Source organism: Podarcis tiliguerta (genome assembly GCF_965153285.1).
Source record: "Podarcis tiliguerta genome assembly, chromosome: 5".
In the NCBI taxonomy this organism is placed as follows: Eukaryota; Metazoa; Chordata; class Lepidosauria; order Squamata; family Lacertidae; genus Podarcis; species Podarcis tiliguerta.
Window position 1 is genome coordinate 97,979,977 of NC_139538.1, and position 23,646 is coordinate 98,003,622.

General features: G+C 41.4%; 1 protein-coding gene across 8 annotated transcripts in view; it reads right to left on the reverse strand.

Annotated features, from left to right (window-relative positions):
• LOC310677659 (potassium voltage-gated channel subfamily KQT member 1-like) overlaps positions 1-23,646 on the reverse strand; it is a 343,781-nt gene that overhangs the window by 300,332 nt on the left and 19,803 nt on the right. For 7 of the 8 annotated variants that reach the window (XM_083440777.1, XM_083440775.1, XM_083440776.1 and 4 more), the window contains 4 exons: positions 11,238-11,328; positions 4,955-5,081; positions 3,557-3,635; positions 1,234-1,330 (listed from right to left, as the gene is read on the reverse strand). In XM_083440777.1, the coding sequence (XP_083296903.1) occupies positions 1,234-1,330; positions 3,557-3,635; positions 4,955-5,081; positions 11,238-11,328 (394 nt within the window). Of the gene's footprint in view, positions 1-1,233; positions 1,331-3,556; positions 3,636-4,954; positions 5,082-11,237; positions 11,329-21,677; positions 22,417-23,646 lie in introns of those variants that run through there. The other variant, XM_083440779.1, reaches the window with a different exon arrangement.

The following is a 23,646-nucleotide window of genomic DNA, read 5'->3' on the forward strand; positions in this document are numbered from 1 at the left end:
CTCTCTTTGTACAAATGCTGATTTTGGTTTAAAAAATTACTCATAACCATTTCATATTTTTAATAAAACATATCCAGTGATGCTGGTCTGCTTTATGACCTGTGGCAGTCATGTCTCACCTTTGAGTTGATATGCTAGCTTTTATACATATTCAAACAAAATTTTGAAGAGTATGCATTTTGGTGAACATAGACTAGAATAAATCTTATTTTAAAAAGCAAAAGCAAACCCCACTGTGAGCTGGATACCCAGAGCCTGGGCCATATCCAAGAGTATGCTTAAAGTCTAGCCAGTGAAGCACTCAAAAGTGATTCAAGCTAGCAGCTGAATGTACTGTTACCCTGTTTGTCAATACAGCTGAGGGTCCAACATGGATCCCTATAGGACTAACTGCAGTCATTTTTAGGTACCAAAGCCCTGGGCGGGCGGGCAGCATTGGAAACACCTGCTGCCCCAGCTAGAAGGGCACCAGTTGCTGGGGCGGCTCTATAAAGCCAGCCTACCCGAGGGGCGGGGCTGCCCCCAAAGCAGACGACACCAAAGGGGGTCGTTCCTTTGGGGGAAGCACTTTGGGGGTGAAACGAGGTTGTGGGCCAGCCCCTTTATGCTAAAATTATGGTTTTAATTGGGATGGGGTTTTAACTTGGGTGGGTGTTGTTTATTTGGGGTGGGGTTGTTTTAAATTGTTCTTAAGTGTTGCATGTTAATTTGTATTTTTTTTAAAAAAAATAAGGCTGATTAATATTCTACAGCCTTTTAAATGTGTTTGTGGAGGTTATTCGCACACGCGCAAGAGGAGCCCATCGCATCAGGAGGATGCTGTGTTGCCTTCCTCCTGTTCCAGAGTTGCCAGTTCAGGAGCCGTAATGGAACCCAACTCTCTGTTGGAGTTAATGACTGCTAAAGCAGGAAGGGCCTCTCTCATGGAAGGCTCTGAGATAGAGCTGCATGTCCTGTTCAAGGCTCTGTCTGAGAATGGCAGCTGCTCTGCTGTTGTGCAGTATCCAGCCCAAAGCCTGTACAGAGCTATCTCAGGCAGTAGGGAAGCCTTGCCTCACCTTGCCTCTGTACTGCTGAGGCCAGGGATTAAAAAAAAGAACACACTTATAGATTGCCCCAAACCCTACATTTCCAGGTGAGTTCATTTTCACCATACCTGATGTTAGAATAAGAGTTTTACAGGTGTAAAAAGAGCCTGTTAAACATATTCAATAACCTTCCCATATTCAATACCTGACGATGTATGAATACAACAGATCCCAAGAGCCTCCAAGTGCCACCCTGTCGGTCTACATGAAGCATGCGAAGTATCTGCAAAAAACGGATTCCCCTATGGAAAAAATGGCAGAATGCAATGAGAGCCCATTAGACACAGAAGGCCTATCTGTGAAAATGTGAGTATATTTTCTTCTGAATACTACAATGAAATTTGAAGTACTCAGTCAAATAAATAATTTATCAGTTAGACCAGTCAAAGAAGTTGTTGAGCTTTTCTTAGGGGAGCTCACCCCTTAAATAGCTTATCTTTTTCGCCCACAGCCTCTGTCGCGCAACACAGAGCGCACCAAAGAGTTCTGGTGAGTTCTGGATGAAAAAAAGTCCAGAGTCAGACAAAACCAACTACAGTGGCACCTCTGGATGCAAATGGGATCCGTTCCAGTGCCCCGTTCGCATCATGAGCAGAACGCAACCTGTGTCTGCATGGGTCGCGATTCGCCATGTCTGCGCATGACGTCATTCTGAGCGTCTGCGCATGCGGCGAAACCCAGAAGTAACCTGTTCCGTTACTTCCGGGTCACCGCGGGATGCAGCCCGAAAAGATTTAACCTGAAGTGTCTTTAACCCGAGGTATGACTGTAGTAGCTTTGTGGGACAGAAGAAGTAAATTTTATCTGCTTCCTGGGGCAGATCTACGAAATTTTAGTGTTACATTGCTCATTGATTTTGCACATAGCTGTGAAGGGAACGGAGTGGAAAAAAGCTTGCTCCACTCCGGTCTGATTCCACCCCTTGCCACCATGGACTGGTCTGATTGGCCAGAATTCAGAATTGGGCCTGGCAGGAACTCCCGCCCTCCTACACAGCCAGCACGGGGGGTTTCCAACTACAAGCCGCCCAGGCCAGCATTGCTCCTGGGGGTCAGGACCCATTTCTATGGGCTGCAACCACCACCCACCCCAGGACTGGATAAGTGGCCATTATCTCACCCTCTGGCTTCCACCACAGCTCCCAGGGAGCTCAGAGGAAGGGAGATGTCTTTTGCTTTTTGTCTCTTTCCCAATTCTCCTTTCAGAGCAAGGCCTTCCTGATTTCCTTTTTCACAAGCAGCTGTCCTGTTTCAATCTGTAGCCTATGTGCTCCCAAACAGCAACATATATGTGATATGCAAATAAATGCATTTTTTGTATGCAATGTTATGCCTGAATGTATCTACTCTCACTGATAGATGCAGGCAACTTTAATATGGAGCCTGAGGACTCCCCGGAACGTGATCCTTGTTAGAAAATGTAGTAAAAAGTTATAGAAGTTTTATTCCCTGATATTTGATTTAATTTATTTCTTCCATGTATTTATAACTGCAAGGCAGCCCTCACTGGAGGATCTGTGGTGCATCAGCACAATCCTGTGTTTGCATTAAGTGAGTGTGGGAGAGGAAAGCCAAGAGAAGGCACATTTTAAAATGGCAGTTTTAAACAAAAGCAGAGATTTGAATAAAGCAAACAGGAAAAGTTGTGGTTTTAAACAACAGCAGAGGTATGAGTTTCAAACAAGGTTTGAGTACAGCGAGAAGTGAGCTGGGAAATGCTCTGTTGTGCTCGCTTCACATATTCCATAGTACCTTCCCACAATCATGTATTTCACTCTGGGTATGACATGTTGTCTTCAATATGAAGTTTCAGATTCAATGTAGTAATTTAGAAGATACAGTGGTACCTCGGGTTACAGACGCTTCAGGTTACAGACTCCGCTAACCCAGAAATAGTACCTCGGGTGAAGAACTTTGCTTCAGGATGAGAACAGAAATCGCGCGGCGGCGGCGCAGCGGGAGGCCCCATTAGCTAAAGTGGTGCTTCAGGTTAAGCACAGTTTCAGGTTAAGAACGGACCTCCGGAATGAATTAAGTTCTTAACCCGAGCTACCACTGTATATTTATTCACTGTCCATATACGGACAGTGTGCACCAACTGAACTTAACCATCTCTAACGGAAGAGACCAATTAATAGGCTCGTTCATACAATTATTTTCATCTTGAAGATAAGGTAAAGATATCCACATGGCAGGTGTGTGCAAGGGGCTCTGCAGAATAGGAGAGAATAGAGGGTGATCTGCATGCAAGGGTGAGTTGAGAAAAGTAAGAGGAAAGGTGGAGGAGAAGAGGAAGGGATGGTGAAAATAGTAATAATAACAACAACAACAACAACAACAACAATAATAATAATAATAGATATATGTAGCTAGATATAGATGCCAACAAATGTCTTTGCACAATGTAAGTCAGCTCAAGCTTTTTATTGAAAGAGACAATAAATCTAAACTTGACATATCTTGGCATACCTTATTGCAGATGTGGCAAACACCTGTCCATTTGATCCTACACTCAGAACAATAATTGAAGCTATAACAACAATAAGATCTGTTGACAAAAAAGGAAAATGAAACTGTTAATGCATTTTAATGCCATCAAAGGAAAGGGGGGGGGCAGAATGTTACAGCCTTTCAGTACTAAAAACAACCAAAATCTATAGAATGCTTCTTTCACATGTAACATGAAGGCTTTTTTTTTATTCCTCCTACAATCATCTGTGCTTACAGGTCTTGCTTTTTTCTTTTTAGCACTTCAGAACCCTGTTTAATCTAAGATGACACTGGGATAAAATAAATAACTACATAAACCATATGGAAAAGATTTGTTTCTTTTTTATTTACAAAAGGCTTTGTCATATCAAAGTTTATGATGTGTAACGTCTCCAAACCGTCTACAGGGCAGACAAGAAATTGCAGGTGGTTTGGAGAAGATACACTTAGCCATTATAGGTAAAGGGTAAAGAACCCTGGACAGTTAAATCCAGTCAATGGCAACTATGGGGTGTGACGCTCATCTTGCTTTCAGGCCAAGGGAGCCAGCATTTGTCCACAGACAGCTTTCCGGGTCATGTGGACAGCAGGACTAAACCGCTATGAGCGCAATGGAACACCATGATGGAAGCCAGAGTGCACAGAAATGCCATTTACCTTCCCACCACAGTGGTACCTATTTATCTACTTGCACTGGTATGTTTTCAAACTGCTAGGATGGCACGCAGAGCAATGGGAGCTCACCATGTCGCGTGGATTCGAACCACCGACCTTAGCCATTATACCACCTTTTGAACAGTAAAATTTTGGGAGTCAAATTAACCCTACCAGTGGACATCAGCTACCCAGAACTCTGTTCCTAGTAGCCAGGGAGGGAGGTTTGTTTTCTCCTGCTTTGGAGGGTAGGACCTGAACCAATGGCTTCAAGCTACAAGAAAGGAGATTCTGACTCAACATCAGGAAGAACTTTCTGATGGTAAGAGCTGTTTGGCAGTGGAATGGACTCCCTTGGGAGATGGTGGCCTCTCCTTCATTGCCATATATTGCATCTCAGAAAGAGTACAAGAGAACTGAAGGTGGATTGAAGGTGGGTCAGGATGTTAATCCCCATATTAAAGAAGTTGGGGTGGAATATGAGAGAACTCGGATTTTGCTAAGTGCACCTAGAACATAAACAAAGGCAAACACCAACCAGGAATGTAGTGGCTCATAATCTTATAACAGCTCATCTCCCAATAAAAGGTGGGCCAATAAAAATATCCATCTTGAAGCATCAGTCAACTCAGCTATACACAAAGCCAGTATATCCTTTCTGCTCAAAAAGGCCATGGGATTGATGTCCGGGTATGATTTTATATTTAAAACAGACGATCTCACCTATTATTGATATAGGCTTCCTAGCAAATCGTATTCTTCCCTTAATACCAACATATTTGCTTCTGCAACCGGCAGACCAGAGCCTCACCACATATTCAGCACCAAAAAATACCACCAAGACAATTTCCTGAAATTAAAAACAGTATTTAAGGCTTATTGTTTGAAATTTATTATTATTAATAAATTTTATCATACATTAATATTCTTGAAAACATTAAAACATTAGTTTTAAAAGGCAGCATAGAAATGTGGTAAATACAACTAACAAGAGGAATTGAAGTTTCCTTTCAGACTTTCTTTTCTTTCAAGGGCACAAGGATAAAAGCAGCATGGTGGGTTTATTTATTTACTCAAAAATATTTATTTATTTTCGGGGGAGGGTGGTAAGGATTGTGTTTTGTATATAATTTTTTTTTTCTGGAATAGTTAATATTAAAGTTTACCCCTAAGATAAGTTGCACAGCAGGAAATGGCTTTCGTTCAATTTGCTACTCCTCTTTGTGATCTTCATTTGTAGAACACCGTAACATACGGACATAGCGTACCACGATGTAACATGATTTACATAGATTTCCAGCAAGTCTTAGATCTTTTCCAAAAGTCAGGCTGGCATATAACAGTTCCATTATTATTATTATTATTATTATTATTATTATTATTATTATTATTATTATTATTCTATTTTATTTTTTAGAAAAAATTATTTGCTATATACATATTACATACATTAAAAAAAAATACAGTTGTATAAATAATAAAGAAAAAAATACACAGTACCTTAACTAACATTTTCCAAGTATAGAAAAAAAATGCAAAAATGCGCAAAAATAAAAATAGAAAAAGATAAGAAAAAGAGTATTGCTAAGAAAAAATGAGAAAAAAAGAAAAGAAAAAAGATTTGACTTCCTTCAACCACTATATGGTTCCTATAATCTCATATCCTTGGTTGTCTGTAATCATTCTAAACTTTCTGGAGAGATAATTTGTTTACCTGTGGAGTTTTTAGTCTAGGCTAAGCCAGTCATAATTTTGGGAACCAACTTTCTTCATATAATTGTTAAGGACATCCCAATCTCTCCTGAGTTTTTCGCTTGGTTGATTTCTGAATTCTGAATTCTGTTAGTTTCGCAAATTCAATGTATTCACTTAATTTTAATAACCATTCTTCCTTTGTTGGAATTGTGTTGCTTTTCCAATATTTTGCAATCACAATCCTGGTCGCCGTTATTGCATATAAAAAGACTCTTTTGTTGTCCTTTGGGATGTCTGTTGTGAAGATACCTAATAAAAAAGTGTATCGTGGCATTTTTTAAAAATTCTTCGTAAATCATGTTCCAGAATACTTTAATTCTGGGACATGTCCACCACATGTGGAATAGATTCCCATCCTTATGGTTACACCTCCAACACTTACTGCTGATTTTTTTATTCATTTTTGCCAATTTTGATACCACCTATACATCATCTTTAAAAAGTTTTCTTTAATCAGGTAGCAGGCTATAAACTTAACGTCCTTTGTCCAAAGATTTTCCCATTTCTCTAATTCTACAGTATATCCGAAGTCTTTTTTTCTTTTTTAAAGCGTTTATTAATTTTCCAATAAAAACATCCAATCAAATCATATCAAATCAAATCCAATAAAAATAAAAAAACTAAAATAAAAAAGGTCCAATTGTCTTCCAAATTGTAATAATTTTGTTTTTACTTCCCACGGTCGGAATTTCGAAGCGCATTCAACATCATAGTCCTGCCTCTCATCATCCTCAATGTTATTCATAATTCCATGTCCGATTTTTCCCTTCCACATTTTAACTCTGGTTCTACGATCCTCATTCATGTCAGAAAACAGATACTTTTTCCCCCTATGGAGTGCAGATTTGTCTGTATATTGTACTCCTTCAGCTGTTTTTTCATCGCACCGCTTCATTTAATTACATCCAATTTCAAAGTTCTGTCCAGCTCTTTGAGAGTTGTTATTTTGGCAGCTGTCAGATCGTTAATCTTTCCTGTCCAGGTGTTATCAAAGAAACAGAGAGAAATTTCCTTCTGTAACCTCCATGTTGATTTATCTTAAACAGACTGTTTGCAATGTAGCCATCTATCAGACAGTTAGCAATTGGCCTTGGGAATCCTCCCAGTCCCCCCTCCGGGCCCTAGAGGGGGGCTGCCAGACATCCATTTAGCCCTCTCTCGCGCTTGTAATAAAAAAAAAAAAATCTTTTTGCAATCAGTTGTATATGTAATATACAATATGTAATATTGTTTCCAGTCTTTATAACCAACCATCCGTTAGCTCCTGTTTCTCTTAATCAGGGAAGTATTTCAGATATTCAGTAACGACGTGGTGAGTGGGAGCCATTTTGTCCTTTGTCCTTTGTTTTCGTCTTTAACAGACATTTCCGGTCTTAGAAGAGAAGTGGCTGTGAGTAGATCCCAATTATATATGAAAGTCCATCTGAACTCACTTTTTGAAGAGCAATTTAAGTTCTTAATGAGGCTTGGCATGCATTACGGATTGTTGATGTTAAGGATAAAAGAATGTTTTTTTACATACCAAGCCCCTCCGCATTCCAAATGTCATGATGAGGATCTCTTTGAAGCTCGATCTTTTACACCAAAGACTGTACATACTGCAGGTTTTTTCCAGCTTCTTCAATTCAGAGTGTGTCTGTTTGTTTTCCAAATCTTTATATTTTCCCAAACAGATGCGTCCGGCTATGGGGTGGCGTCACAGGAGTGTCAGCCGTCCCTAGCTCCGTGACCCAGTGCCCCTGCCGTCTGCCACATCGGCAATCTGGGACAGACCGCGGGTCGTTGAGACAGTCCTCCCCTGCCCTGGGGAGGCTGCCAGGGCTAATTACCCCCATATCAGCCCTGAATTATCGGAACGGCTGAGGTCCGGTTGTGTGGGATCAGCCATTTTCCACCGCCGGAAACAGGAAGTAGCATATACGAAGTCTTGGGCCCATTTTACCATCACGTCCTTAACCATTTCGTCTTTTAGGTGCCAGCTTAACAATAACGTATACATTCTGGATAGATTTTTTTCCCTCATTTGAAAGCAATTCCCTATCCAGAACTGATATTTTATTATCGAATCCAGTTCTTCTATCTTCCTCGAAAATTCTGTTTAGTTGGTGATACTGTGACCAGTTAACAGTTCCACTAAATACTGTAGATATATTACAATGTTGTGAAGCCTCCTGGTGGAGCATGGTGGATCCACTGAGATGTGCAACAAGGCATGGGGAGCTGCTGTGTGACAGTTCACAGCATCTGCCTGTCTAGTCCACTCTGACTGGGGGGAAGGGGTGGTCAGGCAGAGAGATATTTGCTAGACCTGCTACCCAAGTTCCTTTAACTGGATATGCCAAGAACTGAACCTGGAAACTCCTTCTGTACCAGAGGGGAATGTTTTGGAAGCTGAGACTTAATATAAATATGCCTATTTTTTGACAAGCGATATTTAGACTTCTATCCAGCAATTGTATTGTTTAAATTACTAGATTTCTGTCTTGTCTTTTGACCTCATAGAAGCCCACTGCCACCAATTCATAAAGAAAGAAAGCATAAAACCGGATCCTAAGCTAAAACAAGTATCCAACATCTATTTTTGTTCAGCCCAGTTCCCAGTCTATACACTTCACATTCCCTCTCAACAGCTCCGGACAATAGAAGGTCCAGCATTCAGTCCCTAGCATGTCCAGATGGGGCTGGGATAGACTGGATGTGAAGCCCTTGCCAGCCTTTGCCAATGAGTGTAAACAATTGCTAGATGTACCAATCATCTGATTCAGTATAAGGTAGCCTTCTCTATTCCTACTTATATCAACTGGTCAAACCAGTTCTTCCCCAACACAGTTTCGTAGGACGGGGGGAAATCAGTTGCTAGCTGCAGAAGGGGAAATGGCTATCCCAGCAAGCAGATGCCTGAACAACAAAGCAACTACTCTATTCCCAGCTTAAGAATGGAAAGTGAAATACTGGTGGACAACAAAAGAGGTTTAAAGATGCTGTCAAGGCAAATCTTAAAAAATGTAGTATAAACACCAATAATTGGGAAACACTGGCCTGTGAGCGCTCCAATTGGAAAATAGCCTCTACTAAAGGCGTCGTGGATTTTGAAGAAATACGAATTCAGGACAAAAGGGAGAAACAAGCTAAGAGGAAGGCACATTTGGCAAATCCTCATCGTGATCAACTCCCGCCAAGAAACCAATGTCCCCACTGTGGAAGGAGGTGTGGATTCAGAATTGGCCTCCACTTTAAGGACACACCACTAAGACTACGTTCATGGAAGACAATCTAACTTGGTCATGAGTGATCGCAGAGAGAAAGAGAGAGAGAGAGAGAGACTAGATTGTTCAAAATTTTACTTGCAGAACTTTCTTCAAAACAGAAAATAAACATCATATGATACATTCAAACAATTCCATAAGGCATATGCCCGTCCACGGCATAGGCTCCGCATCTTACAAAAGGTCTGTTTCTCCCCACATCCTGTATTCCAGCCTGAGGCTGTGTGCTCCTGAAGAGCTTCATTTACATCCTTACTTTCACAGAGCCTGGGAACAAAGAACTCCAGACACCACCCTTCCCATATAGCAAATTTTCAATTAATTTATTTTCATAAATTCTAAAGATAAACACTCACACGTTAGCTAGCAGAAAACAACAATAGTTAATTATGAACTCAGTTAAAGCTCAGAGTCCCTTAGAATACAGCAGTGGAATTTTCCAATGTTAAACCCTTTCACCAATACACACAGGCATTCCCATTTCAGTATGAATTAAACCAATGAACAGTCTGTATTACAAGCAGACAAGTAGTTGCACTAACTTGCAGCTCCTGTGCAGATATTTTACTGAAAGCAAAAGTTTCCTTGGCACAACTGGCATATAAGCTGGTATAAGCTGCTTTATACTCCTTGGATCACTGGCCCTGCTAGACTGGTATTGTTTACATTGACTGGTGGCAGCAGCTGTCCTAGGTCAGGCCAGACCCTCCCAGCCCCACTTGGAAATACCAAGGATCAATCAGGGGTGTTTGGAAGCAAAACATATGCTCTATCATGTGGCCCGTCTCCTAGAAATGGCTGCCATTATTACTACTACAGCAAAAGCAAGAGGAAAAGATGGGCATATGGCAATGTATGCCTCCCTTAAATATTCATTTATCTGCTAAGTGTTCACTCTCAGAAGACATGACATGCTCAGGCTTTAGAACATTTGGCGACGCCAGTAAAGAAATGCTTCAAGAAACAGAAGCCACAGAATTTAGTTATCTGAAAGGGTCAACTTTCCCTTAAACTTTCATGGCCAGACAGGATATTGCCAATTGAATGAAGTGACACACCTGTGCTGTGTCTGAGATGTGGCCTCAGGCTGCCCCTAGTTTTTGAAAATGCTGCATTAGTTTCTTTTAATTCAGTTTAAATACCATTAAAGGAACTAATAGTTTTCTGTATTCTGAGAAGCTACTCTCTTGCTGACACTGGTCCAGGGGGCCTCACCCACCCAATGAAAATGCCCAAATTTAGTAAAGTACATACACCCAGTACATATATGTAGTACGTTTATTATATTTATATAAATATATAAAAAAGAACTGCAATACATATGCACTTAGCATTTGTAATCATGTTTCCTTTTCCTGAAACTGAGAGAATGATCAGTTAGATGTGGTTTAGTTTAATTCCTGTATTGTAGAGGTTTGGACTAGATGACCCTATGGGTCCCTTCCAACTCTACAATTCTATGATCATATCACTTACTATACCAGCTGGCCATTCCTGCTCTATTAGAAACATACAAGTCAAAAGCCAGCTATGTTCCATGAATAAACCATGAAACCACATCCCACTGTTGTTTATCTAGAAATTATTGAGTTCAAAGTGTCTTAATCCTAAAAGGACTGCAGCCTTAAAGTGCAGAATTATACATGTCTATGCAGGAGTAAGGCTTACTTCCAGCAGGTAATTGGGTGTAAAATAGACAGGCAAGAAAGGTGCAAAAACAGTGCCTAACAATCCCACGAGTCTTTACAAGTAAAATTCCAAGATCCCTTGCAACAACCCTTGAGGCCTGTGGAGAGCTGGAGTTTGAGGAAGGAGGTTTTCAGGGAGTGTGTGCACATGGTTAGGGCTGTGCTCTTGGTAAGTACGTAGTAAATAAGTAAGTAAAATAGAGATTGATAATTTTGGCTTGTTCAGCTTTTTATAACAAGTTTCTAACAGGTATACATACAGATATTTCACAGAATGTTTTAAGTTAAATCACTTACCATCCAAAAAAGAGTCCCAGTGGCAAATTCTGCATAGTATTCAATAGTGGACAGAACACTAAAGATTAAACAAACCAGCACCAATAGAAATCTGTTGGAAGAAAAAAAAAGGAACCTGCATTCAGTGACAAAAAAGACATACTTTACTTCAAACCCATACTTCAAATATTGTTACTTACACTTTTCCCATATCCCAGTGTTGAGCTTTGAGGATATTCTTACCATGATTAAAATGGTGTCTACTTTGGCAGAAACTCTAACTATAAAATATGTCTGCTACCAAGGATAAGGAAGCATAGAAACAAATATATGATTATCCCATTAACATATGACCACCTTTTAAGCTTGCAGTTTGAATTCCATTCAACTCAAAATGTTGTGTTTGCATTAGTAAGTGGTACATTTGGAAAAAAATTAGTGAGAAATCAAGAAAGCTTATACTGCCTCAAACTTGGTCTTGATTTAAAAAGATGTTAATAGCATGTTTTAGCCATTAGTTCATGGTCATATTCTGATACTGCTAAACCTCTCCAGGTGGGATGGTTTATTTTAAGTTGCTAACTGGGTAAAAAGCAAACCCGCATTCTAAGTGAGGTGGAAGTAGCTTGTACTTCTATAATGCCTTGAATACAAATAGCTAAAATACATATTGCACTAAATTCATAGTTTGGTATTGTGGAATTACTATTATTCAACTTTAAATAAGAGCTGCAGGTGGGTCTGATCAGAACTGTAATTAAGAAAGTGTATATATAATACACACACATTGACAACACCTTTATCAAAAACTTTACTTCAAACCCATACTTTAAATATTGTTACTTACACTTTTCCCATATCCCAGTGTTGAGCTTTGAGGATAAAAGTCTTCTATTTTCATTGGGAGACAAGCTTCCATCCCAACATAAATATTGTATTTATTTGCTATGATGTTTGTTACCTGCCCTTTAGTCCTTTTTTTCACAGCACAGTACAGCAGTGTTTGTAGGAATCATGGTGTAGAGATAAAGAATTCCCATCACGCTCAATACCCACACTGCGGGCCCAATGAGGCCAGGTAACTTACAACTGCTATTTAAAGATTTGAAAAGTAAAGGCATCACACCACAAACTGAGTCTTTAATGTAATCTGTAGTTTAGGCCTCAAAATGCAGTGAGTGTGTTCAGAACACTTTCACTACACGTCAGTACAAGAATGGGAAACCTGTGGCCCTGCTGATGTTGTTGGATTCCAACTCCCATCAGCCCAAGGAAGCATGGCCAATGGCTGGGGCAATGAGGGTTGTAGTTGAACATCTGGAGAGCTACAGGTTCCCTACCTCTACTTGAAAAGGCCTTTCTTCCTTCACCTTGAGGGTGGATAGTTATGAGCACTAGCCCATAACTACGGTGGCAATTTGGGAACAGTCAAAAATGCAACTGTGGTTTTATTGGTGTAAACTCAGAAGATAAGCCATTTTTGGCTCACAACACAACAACTGTAAAAAATCATTTGGGGAGGGAGGCAGGAATCATGTTTCCCCAACAATTTGAGAGAAAGAGAGATAGTACATGTATTTTGAGAAAAGTGTTCTGGATCTCACTGTACAACTCCTATGGACAGAAATTTTAAGCAGATAGCATTAACTGCTTTAACGTGAGACTTTGCATAGGCAAATATATTTTATAACAACAGCTTCAAATAGACTATCAGCAGCACAAAGACAATCTGTCATTAGTATAACCAGCTGTCCAATTATAAATTAAGGTCAAGCAAAAAAGGTCAGTTGGTTTTAATCTGAGGATCACAGCTGGTTTGCGCTCCCTCTCTCTCTCTCTCTCTCTCTCTCTCTCTCTCTCTCTCTCACACACACACACACACACACCAGATTTGAGTAAATTCTAGGCCACACCAAGCTCAGGTCCATGATTTTCACATGGCAAAAGAGCCAGACTGACCAAGAATGAACTGATACTCCTTTACAATGCACCTCAAAGCTATAAGGATCTTCTTCAAGGCACAGCAAAAACTTTGATTTCTTGCTTTCCTTCGAGTTTTTAAACTGGTATAAATTCAACAGGAATAAAGTTTAGAAGAGTTTGTCATATTTCAGATATCATGTACAATGCACATAGGTAAAGGTAAAGGTACCCCTGCCCGTACGGGCCAGTCGTGTCCGACTCTAGGGCTGTGCGCTCATCTCACTTAAGAGGCCGGGAGCCAGTGCTGTCCGGACACACTTCCGGGTCACGTAGCCAGCGTGACGAAGCTGCTCTGGCGAGCCAGCACCAGCACAGCACACGGAAACACCGTTTACCTTCTCGCTAGAAAGCGGTACCTATTTATCTACTTGCACTTAGGGGTGCTTTCGAACTGCTAGGTGGGCAGGAGCTGGGACCGAAAGACGGGAGCTCACCCCACCACGGGGATTCGAACCACCGACCATATGATCGGCAAGTCCTAGGCAAGTCCTAGGCAAGTCCTTACCCACAGGGCCACCTGCGTCCCCACAATGCACATAGAATCATAGAATTGTAGAGTTAGAATGTATTCTATATTATAAATAAATGTTATTTATACACATACACAGAAAACTAAACTAAATTGTAATTCAGTTTTATGAATATTGCCACTTGCCTAGCCAACAGAGCAAACTTGGAGTTTGCAGAAGCACAAAAAATAATTTAGGCAAGAAAACCCTTAAAACAGTGGAGGGGACTGAAAATGTCCAGTGTCCGCTGAATGCTGATTGATGGTTAAGAGGGAAATAACCAGATGGGAGAGGGAACAAAACAGAATATAAGGGGGGAAATGATTGAGGAAAAGATGCAGAGATATTAAAAAGATCATCTTATTGTCTGATTATTTCCTGGTTCAAACTCAGAAACCATTTTTAAATGTCCCCTGGGACAGCAGTGAGAGCTGCCCACAAATATCAATTGCAAAAATCCAATATGCGAATGAATAGCCACTAGTGTGCACCTCACCGCACTGCACATGTTAACTAGGCACTGAATAAAGTATCCCTATTTCCAAGAATGCCACTGGTTTAGAAAAGCCATCCTGGTTTCTGATTTCATCCCAGAATGTCCCACTTTTCCTTATGATGTCCCTATTTTCATTGGAGAAACACTGGAGGGTATGGGTCTAAACCACAGAGCCTAGGGCCTGCTGATCAGAAGGTCGGCGGTTTGAATCCCCACGACAGGGTGAGCTCCCGTTGCTCAGTCCCTACTCCTGCCAACCTAGCAGTTCGAAAGCACATCAAAGTGCAAGTAGATAAATCGGTACCACTCCGGCGGGAAGGTAAACGGCGTTTCCATGCGCTGCTCTGGTTCGCCAGAAGCGACTTAGTCATGCTGGCCACATGACCCAGAAGCTGTCTGTGGACAAACGCTGGCTCCTTCGGCCTGTAGAGCAAGATGAGCGCGTAACCCAAGTTGTCCATGACTGGACCTAAGAGTCAGGGGTCCCTTTAACTTTATGGAGTTATCCAACCCCTGAGCTGTCTGAAAGTAATCCTGTATTGGGGAGGGTTTTTTTAAATGTTTAATGTTTTATTATGTTTTTTATATACCGTATGTTGGAAGCTGCCCTGAGTGGGGTCTAAATAGTAAAATTCTTATTGTGGAATGGGACATCTCTATTTTCATTGGAGAAATTTTGAAGGGTATGGGGAAGAGAATGGAATGGTTTGAAGTGGCTGAAATCCTGAACCAAAGATGCATACTGCAGCATTCTATTACATGGCCCCATTCCTAGATGTGCTTATGTGTGTGGCTGCATGTACATGTGCTTATTAGGGGTTGTGGTTCTGCCCCGGTCAACCCCTCCACACCCCTCAGTGACTCCCCCTCATAGGTACCAAATGAAAGGGGGCTGAAATGCCCTGAAAGGAGGATGGGCTTGGACCTCTTGGGGAAGGGGAAAAGGGCACTTTGATATACTTGCTGGTTGGCTCCCTCTCATTTGCATGACCAAATAGAGGTATTGCTTGGATTAGACATGACACCAGGTTTTGGATAATCAATTAGGCAATCAAATCCTATTGCTTGAGACTGACACACCTCCATAGGTGCTTTCCCTGTTTACTGTAATTATGCTCTCAAAGTGAAGCCCAATCACTTACAGTGGTGCCCCGCAAGACAAAATTAATTCGTTCTGCGAGTTTTTTCGTTCTACGAGTTTTTTCGTCTTGCGAAGCACCAATGTGTATTGACGGTTTCCCATAGGAATGCATTGGCGGTTTTAAAAAAAAGGTGCAAGACGTTTTGTCTTGCGAAGCAAGCCCATAGGGAAATCCGTCTTGCGAAGTAACTCAGAAAACCGAAAACTCTTTCGTCTTGCGAGTTTTTCGTCTTGCAAGGCATTCGTCTTGCGGGGCATCACTGTATGTAGTTCTGGCTCATGCACAGAGTTCCAGCTAAAGTAAGCTGCTCAATAACCAGAATAACCAGGCCTAACCTTATTCTTGTCTACATTAGTGAATAATCACATGCTGCTATGTTGTAAACAAGCTTCAAGTTCCTTTTAGAGGTTAAACAAAAAGCCACTGGGTCAGTTGTGCATCTGGTCCTAACCAATGTCGATGACCTGGTTAATGGGGTAGAAGTGGAAGGATCATTAGGCGCAAGTGATCATGCTCTTCTGAAGTTTACTATACAACGGAAAGGAGCAGCCAAGCATACTAGGACTCAATTTCTTGACTTTAAGAAAGCCGACTTCATAAAACTTAGGGAAGTGCTGGGTGAGATCCCATGGACAGTAATACTAAAAGGAAAGGGAGTTCATGATGGCTGGGAGTTTGTTAAGAGGGAGATAGTAAAAGCACAACTTCAGGCAATACCAATGAGACGGAAACATGGAAGGTGCCTAAAGAAGCCAGGGTGGCTATCTAAAGAACTTTTAACTGAGTTAAGATTAAAAAAGGATGTGTACAAAAAATGGAAAAGGGGGGAAACCACCAAAGAGGAATTCAAACAAATAACCAGCACGTGTAGACACAAAGTCAGAAAAGCTAAAGCACAGAATGAACTCAGGCTTGCTAGAGAAGTTAAAAGCAACAAAAAAGGCTTCTATGGGTATGTTCGTAGCAAAAGGAAGAACAAAGAAACAGTGGGGTCACTCAGAGGAGAAGATGGTGAAATGCAAACAGGGGACACAGAAAGGGCTGAACTCCTCAATGCCTTCTTTGCCTCAGTCTTCTCCGATAAAGAAAACAATGCCCGACCTGAAGAATTTGGAGGAAATGATTCAGCAGAGGAAACACAGCCCAGAATAACTAAGGAGATAGTACAAGAATACTTGGCTAGTTTAGATGTATTCAAGTCTCCAGGGCCAGATGAACTGCATCCAAGAGTATTAAAAGAACTGGCAGATGTGATCTCAGAACCACTGGCAATCATCTTTGAGAATTCCTGGAGAACAGGCGAAGTCCCGGCAGACTGGAGGAGGGCAAATGTTGTCCCTATTTTCAAAAAGGGGGAAAGAGAGGACCCAAATAATTACCGCCCAGTCAGTCTAACATCAATACCAGGGAAGATTCTGGAGCAGATCATTAAGCAAACAATCTGTGAGCACCTAGAAAGGAATGCTGTGATCACCAATAGTCAGCATGGATTTCTGAAAAATAAGTCATGTCAGACTAACCTGATCTCATTTTATGACAGAATTACAAGCCTGGTAGATGAAGGGAACGCAGTGGATGTAGTCTACCTTGATTTCAGCAAGGCATTTGACAAGGTGCCCCATGATATTCTTGTAAAGAAGCTGGTAAAATGCGGTCTTGACTATGCTACCACTCAGTGGATTTGTAACTGGCTGACTGACCGGACCCAAAGGGTGCTCATCAATGGTTCCTCTTCATCCTGGAGAAGAGTGACTAGTGGGGTGCCACAGGGTTCTGTCTTGGGCCCGGTCTTATTCAACATCTTTATCAACGACTTGGATGATGGACTCAAGGGCATCCTGATCAAATTTGCAGATGACACCAAACTGGGAGGGGTGGCTAACACCCCAGAGGACAGGATCACACTTCAAAACGACCTTGACAGATTAGAGAACTGGGCCAAAACAAACAAGATGAATTTTAACAGGGAGAAATGTAAAGTATTGCACTTGGGCAAAAAAAATGAGAGGCACAAATACAAGATGGGTGACACCTGGCTTGAGAACAGTACATGTGAAAAGGATCTAGGAGTCTTGGTTGACCACAAACTTAACATGAGCCAACAGTGTGACGCGGCAGCTAAAAAAGCCAATGCAATTCTGGGCTGCATCAATAGGAGTATAGCATCTAGATCAAGGGAAGTTATAGTGCCACTGTATTCTGCTCTGGTCAGACCTCACCTGGAGTACTGTGTCCAGTTCTGGGCACCACAGTTCAAGAAGGACACTGACAAACTGGAACGTGTCCAGAGGAGGGCAACCAAAATGGTCAAAGGCCTGGAAACAATGCCTTATGAGGATCGGCTAAGGGAGCTGGGCATGTTTAGCCTGGAGAAGAGGAGGTTAAGGGGTGATATGATAGCCATGTTCAAATATATAAAAGGATGTCACATAGAGGAGGGAGAAAGGTTGTTTTCTGCTGCTCCAGAGAAGCGGACACGGAGCAATGGATACAAACTACAAGAAAGAAGATTCCACCTAAACATTAGGAAGAACTTCCTGACAGTAAGAGCTGTTCGACAGTGGAATTTGCTGCCAAGGAGTGTGGTGGAGTCTCCTTCTTTGGAGGTCTTTAAGCAGAGGCTTGACAACCATATGTCAGGAGTGCTCTGTTGGTGTTTCCTGCTTGGCAGGGGGTTGGACTCGATGACCCTTGTGGTCTCTTCCAACTCTATGATTCTATGATTCTATGATTCTATGCTTTTCTGTTTCAATTTAATACTTTACAAAACAAGCAACCAGCAGGTCACTTACAATTATACAGTGGTGCCCCGCAAGACGAATGCCTCGCAAGACGGAAAACCCGCTAGACGAAAGGGTTTTCCGTTTCCAGAGGTGCTTCGCAGGACGAATTTCTCTATGGGCTTGCTTCGCAAGACGAAAATGCCTTGCGATTCTTGAGGGTTTTTTTCGCTCCCCACCCCCTTTTTCTATGGCGCTAAGATGCTAATAGCCTTTTAGCAGCTAATCCGCTAATCCCTTAAGCCTTTAATAGCTGCTAATAGCCGCTAAACCGCTAATAGCGCTAATCCGCTAATAGGGTTGCTTCGCAAGACAAAAAAACCACTAGACGAAGAGACGCGTGGAACGGATTAATTTTGTCTTGCGAGGCACCACTGTAATAGTGTTTTTTAAAAAATAATAATATTTATTAGAAGTTTAAAAGTTACAGAAAAAAAAGCACAAGAAAAAAAGAGGGGGAAAAGTAAAAAATACATAAAAAGAGAACAAAAAACACAATACATCAAAACACAAAGAAAAACAAAAAACAATTAAAAACACATCCAATATTTATCCTTATCTTTCATTAACTTATTTCCTCGACCTCCTCACACCTCCCTTTTTTGTATTCCAGTTATTAACTATATCAGCAAATCCTTTACCTCTTTCACTGCTTTCTGTCATTTAGTTATCTTAATTTATTTTAACATTATCTTACCATCAAAACCTTAAAATTTATTTATACTTAACTCCTTATAATGTTTCTACTAAAGTCATGTAATTTCATTCCAACATTTTCCAATGTTCATTAATTTTACAATATTTCTCTAAATAGATTTTAATTCCCCCCCCCCAATCTTCTTCTACCGTCTCTTCTCCCTGGTCTCGGATTCTGTCAGTCCTTTCTATCAGTTCTATGTAGCCCATCAACCTGGTGATCTTCTATCCGAGGCTCTTAGCTCTTCTCCATGTCCCTTCTGCAGGTCTTCTTCATATTTATGCATACACTTTACTTTATCTTCTGCTGAGCTTGTTCTTAGTTTCCTTCCTTTGCTGCCGAGGAGTAGATCCCGGGGGAACTCCATCTTAACAGTTCCTTTATTCCTTCTCGACAAGTCAGCCCATACTCCATAGTCAGAACTAAAGTCCAAAAAATATTTCAGGACATGTTCCAAAGTCCCTTCGAGGCTAAAGGCCTCCACAACTCCAATCTCCCCCTGGCCCAGATCCGAATCATAAGGGAGTCTGTCCAACTTTCCTTCTCCGATTCAAGCAGGCCACCATCTCTCCAAATCTGACTTTCAAAATCATTCACACATGGCATCAGCTTATATCCATCAAATTGTCTCTGTGAAGACGAGGCCTCCACTTTTACTGCTTGAAATTCAAGAGCAGCTTTTTCCATTGGCTTCTCCACAGCTTGCCATTTCGAGATGGGTTGCTGAGTCAATGCCTGAATATTTTCTGTATAAATGTTCACTTTTTGTCCAAAATCAGTTGTTTTTTGTTCCAAATTGTCAATTTTAATAATCGTCACATCCGTCTTCTCTTGAAGTTGTTCCAGTAAAGCACTTATCTTGCAAAATGCATTCACTAGGGCTTCTTGTTTTGACATTCTTGCCCAAGGTCACTTTATTTCTCACGGTCCTTGATTCTAACTGGAAAATTCCCCAACTCCACTTCACTCCTGCAACAGTTTCAAAAGCTCCCTCTAGAGGAAACAATTTCTATTTGTATCTGTACAAACACAGATCCAGCAACAAAGTTAATTTTCAATTTTCAGTTACTTTTTCTCCTTTTTAAATGCAGAGAAAAACAATGGAAACAAAGTATATCTCTTATTTAGCTATCTGTCAGCATATGTTCTATTCACAGTCAATGAGTTTTCCCAATCCGTCAATCTTACTGACAGCCCGGTCCCAGGTTCAAAACGGTGGTAATGTATCTCTCTTTATTCTCTCTCCTGCAGGCTTAAACAGTCCAAAAATTTCCCCCTCTTCTCCTGCTTCCAAGGGGGGTTTAATATTTTTGAATCATGAAAATTTAATCCTTTACAAAAGGCTTTTCCCAGACTTTAGCTTGCAATGTCTTTGCTTTGATCTATTTACAAAAAGGAAGGCGGTCTTTCTGTTTAGAACCTTCCCGTTTCAGTGCCGAATTACGATATTTGAAGATCCAATTTTCCGTTTTACTTACAAGTAGTTGTTTAAAGTCCAATTGTCCACAGGAAAAAGTCAGCACTCTCCGGCAACGGCAATGCGGCTTCACTCAGTGAAAAAAGCAGTTGATTAGAAGCACCGTGCCGCTCACCCCACGTCACTCCGGATCCCCGAAACCGGGTTTCCCCGTGAGTAGGGGAGGCGCAAAAGGTGCCAGCCGAATCCCAGGTCAACAGGCTTCTCCCGCCTGTGGTTTTTAATGGGTCTCCGCCTCGCCGTGGCGGTCCAGACCCTAGTTTTCGCGGAGCGGGTTCCTCCAGACTAGAGGAAATCCGCCATTGCCGGAGGCGCTATCCCGGAAGTGTAACCTGCACGTCTTCCTAACTGCAAGTTTATATACATATGTGAATGATAAAACGTTTGGAGATAAGTTCCAACCTAAAAATAGGTTTAAGATTTAAGCAGTTTAAGATAACTTCTTCCTAACGGATGAAAACTGAGTGAAGGTCAAACATGATAAAGCTGAGAGGAACACACTAATTCACTTGCTAAATGTTTTCAGCATCACTAACCAAGATGGGTGTTACATTAAGCATATACATAGGTACCTCGGGTTAAGTACTTAATTCGTTCCGGAGGTCCGTACTTAACCTGAAACTGTTCTTAACCTGAAGCACCACTTTAGCTAATGGGGCCTCCCGCCGCGGCTCCAGAGCACAATTTTTGTTCTCATCCTGAAGCAAAGTTCTTAACCCGAGGTACTGTTTCTGGGTTAGCAGAGTCTGTAACCTGAAGCGTATGTAACCTGAAGTGTCTGTAACCCGAGGTACCACTGTAAGTCCCCAAGTTCAAACCTCAACTGTGCTTAAAACATTTCTTCCTATGACATTAAGCTCTCTGGGGAAAGTGTGGGAAGAGGGATACTGGCTGGGGCAGCGGAGAGAGCTGATGTATTTCAGTTCTGGTTTAATTCAATTTATTTTTGTGTTTATTCTGACACTCGATAGAATTTATATATTTATTTATTAAAAAAACTTCTTGCTTTTTCCAGCAGATCCACACCATACTTTTAAAGCACATTCAACATGCATTTAAAGCAGATGGCTTCTTCCAGAGAATCTTCTTAACTGTAGTTTATTAAGGGTGCTGGGAACTGTAGTTCTCTGAGGCTGAAACTACACCATGTTAGCCCTGCCATCCTGTAGGGTGAAGTGACCCATGTAAGGAGGCACGGGAAGGGGGGGGGCAGGAGATGGAGGCAGGAATTGCTGTATGAATGGGGCAGCAAGACTTTTTGAAACAAAGATGTGTGGTATCAGTTGGGCTTCACTTTAGCCAGCAACGTATTTTAGACTGGCCCTGGCCTTCTATCTTTTGGGTGCCCATTTGGTTTCCAAAATAAGCCTAACTCACCTCTGAAGGTTGTTGTGACGAGGACAATGGTGTGATTGACACTGCCCTGGATTCCTTCGGAAATTGGCGGGATAAAATTGTAATAAACAAAACGTGTCTTGTAAGTTTACAAGTAGGTTATAAGGATAATAGCATTTCTCTGCTTGCATTCCGGATGGTGGAGGGAACGAGAGGGCTGTTTGGTACAATCTCTCTGAACTTTTACTCAGCCTTTCTTAAATAAAATAATAATAATAAATGCAGCTCCCATAACTTAAGAACTATTTCTAAAATGAAATGTTTTCATTTACATGCTTAATCCCATGATGATTCAATGCACACTATGTCTTTCTTGACTTGTCTGCCCTGCACACTTTTCTGCTTTCCAGTTTTGGCACAGATTGTCATGTTACATGTTAGAGAAGACTCACTTTAGTTTTAAAATGGACATGAACAGAATATTATGGAACTTTATCCCATTGGAGATGTGCATGTCGTGTACACTATGAATTTTTAAACAGGTTTTAAAAACTCATGTTTTTCAAACTTCCTTTTCCTAAAGGCTTTTTTACAGAGCTATGTTACAAAATATAATTAACTTTAGTTGTTTGATTAGTCGTGTAATTGTTTTAGCTGGCCTTTGTTAAGTGGCAATGCTGCTTTGTTAATTTGGATTATTTTAGATAGTTGTATTTATTGTGTTTTCATGATAAATGATCCGATTTGGATGTGCTATCCCCCCATATTTGGTATATATCTAGTTTTATAAATTAAAAATTAAAAGTGGATGGAAGGTCCAATCTACAGCTGACTGACCGGACTGACCGGACCCAAAGGGTGCTCATCAATGGTTCCTCTTCATCCTGGAGAAGAGTGACTAGTGGGGTGCCACAGGGTTCTGTCTTGGGCCCGGTCTTATTCAACACCTTTATCAACGACTTGGAGGATGGACTCAAGGGCATCCTGATCAAATTTGCAGATGACACCAAACTGGGAGGGGTGGCTAACACCCCAGAGGACAGGATCACACTTCAAAACGACCTTGACAGATTAGAGAACTGGGCCAAAACAAACAAGATGAACTTTAACAGGGAGAAATGTAAAGTATTGCACTTGGGCAAAAAAAAATGAGAGGCACAAATACAAGATGGGTGACACCTGGCTTGAGAGCAGTACATGTGAAAAGGATCTAGGAGTCTTGGTTGACCACAAACTTGACATGAGCCAACAGTGTGACGCGGCAGCTAAAAAAGCCAATGCAATTCTGGGCTGCATCAATAGGAGTATAGCATCTAGATCAAGGGAAGTAATAGTGCCACTGTATTCTGCTCTGGTCAGACCTCACCTGGAGTACTGTGTCCAGTTCTGGGCACCACAGTTCAAGAAGGGCATTGACAAACTGGAACGTGTCCAGAGGAGGGCAACCAAAATGGTCAAAGGCCTGGAAACGATGCCTTATGAGGAACGGCTAAGGGAGCTGGGCATGTTTAGCCTGGAGAAGAGGAGGTTAAGGGGTGATATGATAGCCATGTTCAAATATATGAAGGGATGTCACATAGAGGAGGGAGAAAGGTTGTTTTCTGCTGCTCCAGAGAAGCGGACACGGAGCAATGGATCCAAACTACAAGAAAGAAGATTCCACCTAAACATTAGGAAGAACTTCCTGACAGTAAGAGCTGTTCGACAGTGGAATTTGCTGCCAAGGAGTGTGGTGGAGTCTCCTTCTTTGGAGGTCTTTAAGCAGAGGCTTGACAACCATATGTCAGGAGTGCTCTGATGGTGTTTCCTGCTTGGCAGGCGGTTGGACTCGATGGCCCTTGTGGTCTCTTCCAACTCTATGATTCTATGATTCTATGATTCTACATGCAGTATACGCCAGAAAATTCTGTTGGCACCTCAGCTCAGATTAAACCCCAACCACAAGAGGCAGAGGTTTTTCCTCAGCTGAAAGTGCCTGGCAACACCCAAGTATAAGGGTCCTTTTCTTCCT